The sequence below is a fragment of the Rhineura floridana genome, chromosome 5, assembly GCF_030035675.1.
Source record: "Rhineura floridana isolate rRhiFlo1 chromosome 5, rRhiFlo1.hap2, whole genome shotgun sequence".
NCBI lineage: Eukaryota > Metazoa > Chordata > Lepidosauria > Squamata > Rhineuridae > Rhineura > Rhineura floridana.
Window position 1 is genome coordinate 45,094,103 of NC_084484.1, and position 12,100 is coordinate 45,106,202.

The following is a 12,100-nucleotide window of genomic DNA, read 5'->3' on the forward strand; positions in this document are numbered from 1 at the left end:
GATGTGAGGTTCAGGCCAAGGAAAGGCAGAGACCTTCCCCCTCACTCCTCCTTCATACAGAGAGTGTGTTAGCTTACATAACGGGCTATGTAAAGGTCAAGTTAACAGAAAATTTAGTATGAACACCAGGAATTAAATGATATTTTTTGTTTCATAAGAAAAATGGATGTTAAGGACACAGTAAGCAAGGAGATACCAAAAGGTGTAAAATAAAATAAACAGCTTAGTGTGGAGTTTAGAATACACTAACCAGGGCTGGCTCCAGGCATGCGGGGGCCCTTGGGCATCAGCTTGCCCTGGCCCCCTGGTGGGTGGGTGGGTGTGCATGTGCGCACGTACGTACCCCTCATGCACCCCATGGCCTGTCTTTACCATTACCCTTAATGAAGATGGCAGCCACAGTTTCCCTAAGGGGAATGAAGCCTCCGCTGCCATCTTTGTTGATGGCACACGTGCGTGCTATGCACGCACATCTCTGCCATCAACTAAGATGGTGGCAGCAGCTTCAGTACCTTAGGGAAACTGCGGCTGCCATCTTCATTAAGGGCAATGCTAAAAAGCTGGCTGACAGGTAAGTGGGGGGGCATGGGGGAGCGTGGATCACGGAAAGGGAGCAGAGGGCCCCTCAGGGGCTCCTGTAGCTCCGGGGCCCTCAGGCCAGTGCCCAACCTGGCCGCCCTTTAGAACCGGCCTTGACACTAACCATTCATATTTCTGGAACAATTCTCGTTGGAAATTACAGACCTCACTGTTCTTCAGATATTAAGTTTAATCTGTTGATCTGAGAGATCCTCAGGAATGCCAAACTCAAAAGCTTAACTTTGCTTATAGCTATGGTCCTCTTTCACCTGTGGTCTGTCCCTGTGTTCTGATTCTTCATGAACTCAGCCACTTTGGTGATGACAGTGGGCTCAGCTTGGCTTTGATGCTGGATTAGATATCTCAGTTTTAGATTCCACTCAAAAAACAAACTTGTCCTCCATGTTGGACAATCAAGGGGAAACTTTTTAACTCGTTGCTATATAAAGAACTAACTAAGCAATTGGAAACTAATTGTGGAAAGCAACTGGATTTTTTTTACTGGTTGCTGGGTTGATTTTTTTCTGCCCAGATACTCTGAAAAGGCCTCATGCTAAGCTGTACATATTGGGGAAATAAGATCTTAGTCCTGAGTTACAGCCTAGGTGGCTGGCCGGTGAGCTAACTGTAGTGTGCACAGCAGTGTTTTTATTCCTCTAGGATGGTTTTCATAGTTTGCCAACAAAGAATAAATAACCACTATGAGTGTGAGTCACAAATTAAAAAGACACTTTTCCAAAAAAAATCTTGGGATGGTTGCAAAGCACAACTCTGGGGAAGGTGATGCACCCATTTGCCCCATTCCGGTTACAGACCTGTTTCATTCATTCCTGGGCAGTAGAACCTGATACTTGTTTACTAGGAAGTAAGCCCCACTGGACACTCCCAGAAAAGTGTGCATAGGGATATGGTCTCATTCTATTTATAAGTTGCCTCTCTGCCAAAAGGCAACTATTGTGAGATACAATGTTAAAATCAACAATACAACTAAATGAAGAATTAAAAATATCACTAAAGTAATAGCACAATCCTATGCATATCTAATCAGAAGTAAATCCCATTGAGTTTAATGGGTCATTCTTCTAGTTAAAGGGTATAGGATTACAGTCTAAAATCCATTTGGACCTTGCCTTTGAACTCAGTAAGCTGCTTTGAACAATATTTTAAACCCCAGGATATAAAGTATTAAGGAGATAAATAAATACAAAAATAGTAGAATCAAAGCTTTGCAAAAGGTACAGAAACCCCACTGATAGACTATGATATATATTCACTTATGTATAATAATGAAAAATGACTTCATTTTGCCCTAACCACAATATTTCAGCATTTTTAGTAGTACAAGTTTTAGTGTTATTTCAAACCACCACCACTGAGGAATAAATGGGAGTTGTGTGAGAACTGTGCATGACAGATCTCACCAGGACATCATTCTTTGGCAACTATGGGCCAATAAAAGCAAAAACAGACACTAATATGAAGAAGACCAAGCTTTTGATCACCTGAAACAGTAATACATTTGTTAGGGCATACGTTTTCAGACTGGTGTCCACTTCATCACATGCTACCTCTCTGGAAAAGATCTTGATCATAATGCAGAGACCAATAATGAAAAATGCTCCAATGCACATAACATTTCTCTTTTTAAAATAAAAGATGAATCCAGCTGTGTATAAGGCTCCGTGGATTTTATATGTGCACACCAGAATATCTAGTCAAATTAATGGTATGTCTCCTTGACTGCTAATGATTCAGTGGTGTTTTGGTTATGACTCACTGAAATATTGGACTGCTGTAGGCCAATAGGTAACAGCGCTTCAGTACACTACCAAGAGGCACACTCCAGCTGCTACTGGTTGTAATTTACCCATGCTTTTTGTAGACTGAATTCTGAATATCAAACTCTGCACTCAAAATATTCAAACCCAAAACATGCCACTTAAAAAAAAGCAACTCTACATGGATCTTAAACAACAATCTGTCTTTGAAATACATATCATATTCCTCTTTTAAATTGCAGCCTCTTTTTTGAAAAACAAAAAGGCACATTTTTAAATGTTGGTTCTGACCTGTGTTTTTACCTGTAGGCTCCAACTACAGGTTTTTATATTTCCAACACTCTTGAAAAGAAAGAAACCATCATTTCCTCCAGCAATATGCATTGTCCTTTAATTTATTGGTGTAGTAGGATAGATTAAGCTAGTCTGTTAAGAAATGCTAGCCAATGCAACAGCAGCTTCTGAAATGTAAAGCATTTGTTCATACATGCACAACACACACATTTGTGTACACTACGGATGTGCTAGAAATCAGCCCAATTCAGATTTGGTACCAAATTTTCCATTAATTCACTTATTCTTTATTGTTACAGAATGGATTTTTATGTAACAATTTTCCATGGCTATTACTGAAATATCAATATTAAGAACAACGATTTTATCGATATTTCCTTTCATTTATCAATATTTCCTTTTAAAATGTCAATCAATATCTTTTGTAAGGGAAAAAATGGATTGGTAAAAGCAGTAGATAGAGGACAAAGAACAAACTCGAATTGATACTGGCCTGTTAGGTCGATGAAATGCTGTTGAACTGGCACCAGTGAACGGATTCCATCCCTCCCTCTCTCTCTCTCTCTCTCTCTCTCTCTCTCACACACACACACACACACATACACACACACACACACACACACACACACACACACACCACACCACACCACACCACACCACACCACACCACACCACACCACACCACACCACACCACACCACACACACACCCTGTACACTCAAATGCGGCCTCTACTTTGTCAAAAGCTATGGTGATTTCAGAAGGAAATCTGAAGTGGAATATTCTAAAAAGCATGTGAATGGTGTTAGAATCTCCTCATAGGAATTTCCATTCTACAGATTTACAGACTACTTGCCAATCTATTTAACATTGGGACATTTAGTTTTTATATCTACAAATGATGGAGAGGAATGTCATAACTTTAAATGAAAACAAAATGCATTCATTGCTCCCAACCTACCATGCAGAAAGATATTTCTGCTACATTGCTGAATTATTTTATATGTACATGTCTGCAAGCCCATATACACAAATATAAAGCAGGGACGGGACATGTAATCATCCAAATATGTTGTTGGGCTACAACTACTATCGTCCCTGACATGGAGTCCAACAACATCTGGATGGCCACATGTTCCTCAGCCCTGATGCAGAGGAATAGAAAAGCCAGCAATCGTGGCAGTATTTCCAATTTTTATCATCCTTGAGCTGTACTCTTTTATTTTGCATTTCTTCTATGACACACTTTCAGTGCTGTACTCAAGAACACAGATCTTCTGTATGCCATGTTTTGATGTATGACAAAGAGGTGCTGTCTGTATGATACTCATTTTTATCTTGATGACATTTCAGCTATTAGGATTTATTTCCTCCTAATTAACTTTAAAAGCTTTGTCACCCCATTCAAAACAAACAATATTTTTCTTCAGGGTATCAGGAGCTTATAATACGTCTAACATTCCTTCAAATTTAAAAAAAATCATCGCACTGGTAATTCACAGCAGCCCTTGAGATAACACAAGCAAAAAGAGTAATGAAATATCAAGCATCTTCTCTCTCTGAGAACATTATTTAAAACAAAAGCTATGATCCAGCTAGTGGCATGCACACCTGAAAACAGGCTTTTGTGCATTCATCACTAGCTAAATGAGAAGCTGCATGCATAAATATGTGTTGTGCGCACTGTGCATAACCCCAGTTCAGCAGCCTGCCTGCACGCAGCCTTAATGAAATTATCAGTGATATGCTATCTTCAGGACCATACAATACTATTCTGCCACTCGTAAGCATTTTTTTAGTTCAGGGGAAGAGTTAAACACACACTTAAATCTCTCCCACTCAACTCAGTGGAAATTACATGAGCTCAGTCTTGGCTAGCTACCAGAAGTACCTTTTGCTACCATATGATTTATTTTATTTTAAGAAATTAATAACTTACATGAACAACTTACATAACTTATATTTTATTTTAAGAAATCAATAACTTACATCTATCTATCACTATATTGGTCAGAACCTTTTTAGAATAGTAGCATCACATTCTAGCAATGAGAATAAAACATAAAAGTACAAAAATATGGATTTGATTAGCACATCAATAACTTTATTGCAAACTTAGCCATAGGCCTTGTGCATAAAAACATATATACATAAATAAAAGGACAATCCATTAGCAATTTTGCATTAGGAGGATTACATCAAGGTGGCTAGCCCTTTGACAAAGGACTCTCTCAATTTTTGGGCGGCCAAAGCAAAATTAGCGACCGCTAGAGTCGTTGGCTTAAAATTGTCATTTAAAAGCGCATTTACCTTCTCTCTATCCGAATAAGGAGCTAGGAAATCTGAAAAGGGTGATAAAAATTTATTCCTGGGGTCTTCATAAAGAGGACAATAAAGTAGATAATGAACAATCTCCTCTATTGCTTTACAGCCATAAATGCATTGGCGTTGGTCCACAGGGATGCTACGAAACCTGCCATCAAGGTAGGCCGTGGGCATTAATTGAAAACGTAAGGCTCTTCTAATAGGAGATCTATCCAGGTCATCTAAATAATTCGACATGGAGTGGTTAAGTTTAAAACATGGATACCAAATTGAGAAGGGAGCCGTAACTATAGACATTCGGTCCTGGGCTGCGTCATGATCGAAAATCCAATTACGGAGGCCGATAGTACTTAGATCCCTCAGTTTGGTTAAAGAGAGGTCGTATTTAGAAAGTATCGACTGACACATCTTCGCCCACCCTCCCATCCGCATTTGTTCCTGTCAACATTGTTTGGTTAGGGCCGAGTCATCCATATAAAAAATACGGAGCCAGTACCGTAAATAAGCTAAATCAATCCGTGCCGCAATTGACGGGAGTCCCAGCTCAGCTCTGAGATGAGCTGCTGGAGTCCCCATTGGGAGCCCAAGCACTTGCCTCATAAAATCATTCTGAATAGAGTCAAGATTAGCACATGTAAAACATATGCAACAGTTTTCATTTTTGCATTCAGGAAAAATGATTTTCATGTACAAAATGTTTGAACAATCTGGCCAAAATAAAATCTCTCCCATTCAAATCTATGGGACTCCAATGTGCTTCATTTTAGCTGGATCCTGCTTATTATTTATTAATAGGAAGGTATTCCTGCTTTTAATGATGACAATGACATTTCTGGGAGAAACCCATCAGCTTCAATTATTAAATAATTTAAAGAATGTAAAATAATGTATACACAGCATTACCCAAGTTTTGTTTAATCAAAACACATTATTATCTGAATTTACTTTGACTCTACTTTGATGTCCCATATTAACCCTAACTCTGAAGAACCTTCCTATTTATCTACACCTCCAGTTACTCAAAAGCTTTGAATTCCATGCAAATTATATGATTAAGCAATGCTCTCATATAACAAATAGCAAGATATTAGAAACCTGGACTTCAAACTACATATCTTGCAGTAGCACTGTGTAGTCATATTAAACAAAGTCCTATTGCTTGAAACACATAATCTAAACTATCAAATAAATTTCATGGATATAATTAACTGCCCTTCCTCATGTTTCACTGCTAGCATTGCAGCTGCTGCAGCACAGCTCCTTCCTGCAACACAAATATAATAAAAGAAACCCCAGGCCCATGGAAGATACTTGTGCTGTGATTCCTCCCTGTACCAATGTCAGCTCTTCCTATGTGGCCCAGAGATTCTGATACTACTTTTATCATTCAGGAAGATACCTTCCACATGTCAAACAAAATGTGAGAAAGGGTCAAACTGATAGCCTTCAATGATTTCTAGTCTGAAAACCTATTGAAGACTCTGTCTATTAAACCCACAGGTATTAAGAATCCATTGGCAGCATCATTTAATCCTTCTTCCTTTTAAATCGTATATTCTATTAATTGGATCTACCTTTGTACAGAAAAGTAGCTTAGAGCCATTAACCATGGCATATTACTTACTGACGTATAAAGGAACCCTTCTCCATTTAGGGCTATATACAAGCCTGTTTTTACACCCTGGATAGCGACAACTCGAAGTCCCACTGGTATAAGGTTGAACAATGCTGTAAAAATAAAGAAGATCTGTTACAGGTAAGCAAAGAATGTAATCAAGTAGAAACACCTATGCATAATTACACATTCTCACCTGTGGCTACATTGTAGGACTGAAACCAGAATACAACAAAGTGTACTTCAACTACAGTATTAGAATTCAAGACAGTAGTAGTAGGGGCAGCTGCTTTAAAGTAGTTCAAAAACACTTCTCCCTGTGCCCAAACTGGTTGAGATTGGTTTGCACCAAAAAAATAAATCTGTACCCCTTTCAGCCATACCCAGGTTCACTTTTGTAATATTCAGAATGAAAATATTCAGTTACAACCATAACTTAGCAACATAATAAAGCAAGACAGAAGAATTAAACCCTTTCCTGCTCAATAATGTTCTTCAAGCCTAAACCTGATGATGATAAGGCTTCAGAGGAACTGAATTGCAGCACCTATGAAAGCAGCGTGCACACAAAATAACTGCTTTAAATTGCTCCCCATAGCAACTGTCTCCATGTTGTAAGCCGTTTCTTCATGCCAATCTCTCACCCCTTTTTTTCAGGTTTGTGTTATTGTGTGGAAAATCTCCAGATTTGCCTGGCAATTCAGAGCACATAAACAGCTGGATGCACAGAGACAACTACAATGGACAGCAACTGATGTGTCCTCCACATGGTGGAGTCAAAATCCACCTTGGGCATATTTTCTGGCCTAATATTCACAAAGGAATAATCATGTAACAGTTTCTCAAGAGGTTGTTTATTCACTTAAGCTAGGGGGAAAGAAGACACAGAAAAATGAGACGAAATCACAACCACAACAGATATAAACACTGTGACCAAAGTAAAAATGTATGAAAAAGAACAATTTGCTCATTATTGTGCATCATGAAAGAGGGATATGACTCAAGCGATATGCCCAGGAGGAAGAAAAATAACAGACCACTCACAGGAAATGACATAGAGAAAATTAGGCTCTATCATTAATCCTTTATGATATTAGAAGACACTAAAGAAAAGCCTTGCTGAAGGTTCTATGCACTATAGCAGTGGTTCCCAAACTCCCCCCCCACAGATGACTTCAAAATTGCTGAGGGTCTTGGCAGACCACATAATTATCTTTTTGCCTATTGTAGCAATTGCAATGTGCCATGTTAGATGCTGTATGATTTTTTATTGTATTTTCAGAAATTGTATTTGTACAAACCACCTGATTGAAGCTCATGGACCACTGGTGGTCTGCTGACCAGTTTGGAAATGACTGCAGTAGGAATTAGAATGTTGAAGCTGATGCAGAATGAAGCAGATTCTTGAACCTCTGCAATTAAGCAGCATTTGAACCATTAGTCTTGTATGGGGCTCTACACCACCTAGAAGACCCCACACCACCTATGGGGGCTCTTGGAAGGGCTTGGCCCTGCAGGAAAGAAGGACTAGGGACTGCTACTTGCCATTATCGCAAGGCAATGCATGCTAGGCCCCACGAAACACCTTTACACCGCATTTATAGATTTGGCGGCGGCATTTGATTCCATCGACAGATCAATGCTCTGGTCTAAGTTAGCTAGCACAACCAACGACAAGCTACTCCTATTCCTTATTAGGGAATTGTACACAGATAACAAAGCAAGAGTGAGGGTGGGCTACTCGGGTTCGCTTTCAGATCCCATCGCCTCAAACAGGGGAGTAAAACAGGGATGCTTGTTAGCCCCTTTACTTTTTAATTTTTATCTTAATGATATAGTCACTGAGCTGATGGGGCCAGAATTCCCCCCCGCCAGCAGTTGGGAACAGGAAGGTTTCAGTCCTCCTGTACGCAGACAACATGATCCTGCTTTCTATTACACGCATGGGGTTAAAGAGACTACTTTTGAAATGCAGTGCCTTTTGCTTAAAGGAAAAATTACAGATAAACCATGCCAAAACTAAAGTCATGGTTTTCGGTAAAAGGCACAGAAATTTTCCATGGTCTATGGATGACCAACGAATCGACCAATGCCGCTCCTTTAAATGCCTAGGCATATTTTTCCAGGATAATCTTACATGGAAAAAACATATCGACCACACCAAGGTTACTGCTCTTAGAACATGCAGTGCCATCCTGAGCTTTTATAGGTCCACAGGTGGTAATCTCATACCCCCAGCACTGAAAATTTATAACAGCAAAGTTTTACCGCAGATCTTGTATGGCGCCCCGGTTTGGGGCTTGGAGGGTCCCCTTCTACGTAATCTTGAGGTGGTCCAAAACAGCTTTTTAAAAAAACTTTTGCGTTTGCCCATAGGCACGCCGGCGGCATTGTTGCGAGCTGAGACGGGAACTTCTCCTGTCAGCGCTCATATTCACTGTGCATTGCTCAGTTTTTGGGAGTCAATCCAAAACTCTCAGTCTAAGCTCATATTGCAAGTATGCGTCGAGCTGGCCTCCAGAGACAAATTCTGGGGTGAAAAAATACTTGGTATATACCATTTGTACCACATCTCACCTCCAGCCTCTGGTATCCATGATAGAACAAGGCTGAAAGAGGTAATTTTTCCCACTGTCACTGGTTAGATAGGGTAACAATCAATAACTCCAAACCCTTTAGATGGTTTGGGGCTGTAAAAAAGGACCACTGAAGGGCAAACTATCTGGCCCATTCCATGACACCAACGCTTAGACAAGCTTTCACTGCACTCCGGTTCCAGTCAATGCCAATTGCTGTACTGGCGGGCCGTTATAACCAGACCCCATGGACCCAGCGACTTTGCATTTGTGGGACCAAGGCAGTTGAGGATCTCCCGAATTACCTACTAGAATGCCCCCTTTATGTACATCCGAGGTCCAGAATTCTGGGTGAATTTCTAATACGGGGGAGGTCTGTGTAGGATATCATCGTCTTCCTTTTAGCCGACAAAGATTCTGCGGTTACACATAGGGTCGCTCTCTTTGCCTGTGCTGCACATAAGATCCGTGCGGCACAGCAGGTTCAATTGTCGAGTAACTCATAGGGGATAAGTTTTGCCCTGTTCACCTCTTGAAATTTATTCAAGAATGTTTTAACTGTAGTTTTATATAATGATCAGCGATTCTGTATGTTGCAATGGCCTACGGCTAGGCAATAAAACTGACTGACTGACTGCTACTTGCCTTAAATATATGAGGTGTCTGAGGGTTGTTTTTCTCTTTTAAAATGCTTTAAAAGCAGGGCTTATGCTGCTGACAGTGGCACAAGCCCCTCTGTTCACGTTTTCCTCCTATACTTCTTAGAAGGGCTTCAGAGTGAGGCAATGCAATATGATGCTGCACCACTCTGGAGCCACTACAGAATTGTGGCTGGCCATTTCCCTCTTGCCAGTCTCCCTGGAGTGGCTTCAGAGTGATGCAACATGATGTTGCATTGCTGCAAAGCCACTTCAGGCAGCGTGGCAAGAGGTGAGTAGCTAGTCTCACTTCCAGGAGTGGCTCCAGAGTGACACAATACTCAGAAGCCCTTCTAAGAAGTGTGACTAGAGTGTGTGGCCATAGAGCATGCCAATTCTTTTAAAGATCAGAAACAGAACAAAACTACCCTTGGCCACTTCATGCATTTAAGTTATGCAGCAGCACTGCCCCCCCCCCCCAGCAGACAGATGGGACGTGGGGAAGGGACCTTTCCCCTTTTTGAACCATCTTAAACAATTTTTATAGAGGTAATCACGTGTGCTAGAGGCAGCAATCTCTCTAAGAAATTTTCAAGAAAAGTTAGAAAAGGGGAATGGTCCCTTCCCCATTGCCTAGTAAGAATAGTGGTGGATGGAGGTGGGGAGGAGTTCTCTACCTGGCTCCCTATAACCAGGACAGTAAACACATGTATGGGGGGAGAGAATGGATCCCTTCCTTTCTCTTATCAGAAAGAAAAAAAAGAAACTCATGGCAGTGTGCCCTCTGACAGTGACTCTGGTCTCTAATACATTCTTAAACAACTTATTAAAGCACTTAACTGCTCAAGCTCACTATCCGACTGCTACATGTTCGTGAACTGTTAGTAACTCATCTGTGTATGCACAGTGGGGCAACAATGTGGTAAGAGGTCCATCCACCTACTAGTCTGGGCCAATGGATGCAATGCCTCTCTCTCCTTTGCTCCATTCAGATTGACAAGCAATGCAGGCAACAGAGGAAAATCACCATCTTAGAAAGGCCTACCCTATGTGCACTTTCCCCCTCATTCTATCTGATTGCCATGGTCATATATGTCACCTTCTTCCATGTGCATTCATATCCCAAACTCTGGAGTAGTCCATGAAGATACATGGGGGCAGTCATAACAACAGACCAAAGGGAAAGCATTAAGATTGTATCTGAGCAAATCCCTTTTACAACATTGGGCTCCCTCAAGAGGAAGGGCATGGTATTAATAACAACAACAAAAAGTGGGGGGTGGGGTCTTTAATGGAACATGGAAGAGTGAGTAGGACTGCCACCCGTCATAGGGCAACCAGACGAGCCTCAAGGTTTTAAAGCTGGCACAACCTTGCACTAGGCTGGAGATGCAGTAAGGGAACTTTCTCACATTTAATGGCAAATGAGGCATAGCTGGACAGCTCTGTACTACTTTTGGGCAGGATGGCATTGGAACAGATTCTGGCTTCACCCCCCCAAAGAATCCTGGGAACCTTGTTCGTTAAAGGTCCTGAGAATTGTAGTTTTGTGAGGGCTGAAGTACAGTTCCCTGGATTCTTTGGGGGAAATGATGTGCTTTAAATGTACGGTGTGTACGCATTCTCACTGCAAGGTTCTATATTGATCCCAACAGCTATAGCGATCAAGCAGCTCATCTCTTTATGGAAGAGTAAGGTGATTTATAATTATATTTATAAACACAAACCTTTTAGAATGAAAAAGATATGGTAGGAAACACTGTTGCTCCATGTCCCTTATTTTAAAGAACTTTGGGCTGATCTGAAATTACTTGCTTCTCTATATGTTCACTTTCATCAGTGTTACAAAGCACCTCCTATTTTTGGTGATTTTTGATACTTGTTCTAAACAAATTTGCATTGTTCTAATAGTATTCTTCATGATGCTATTTTACTTCTTCATTGTTGTTCGCCTTATTTGCCCTCAATGTGACAACCCATCTGACATCATGATGCTGCATCTGCTGTTATGACATCACAGATAGCCGTAAACAAATTTATGTGATACCAAAGTTAATTGGATTTAACAGCACCAAGAGGAAATATAGTAGAAAACAGTGAAGGTGAAAAAGTGGACACTAACCAACAATGAAAGAATGGAATTCTTTGGCAAGGTGAATATTAATTCAATAATTCATTTGACTCTGTTGAGTAAACTGATTCTTGAGATTAGTATAAAAATTGGAGACTATTCCAAGCTGCTGCATTCACATCTCCAAGTACTACTGGATAAAACATATGGCTGTTAATATATATT

At 40.5% G+C, this 12,100-nt stretch overlaps 1 protein-coding gene across 4 annotated transcripts in view; it reads right to left on the minus strand.

The window, feature by feature from the left end:
• Positions 1-12,100, minus strand: part of FGF14 (fibroblast growth factor 14) — a 525,484-nt gene that overhangs the window by 137,783 nt on the left and 375,601 nt on the right. For all 4 annotated transcript variants that reach the window (XM_061626601.1, XM_061626600.1, XM_061626599.1 and 1 more), the window contains one exon: positions 6,600-6,703. In XM_061626601.1, the coding sequence (XP_061482585.1) occupies positions 6,600-6,703 (104 nt within the window). The remainder of the gene's footprint in view (positions 1-6,599; positions 6,704-12,100) is intronic.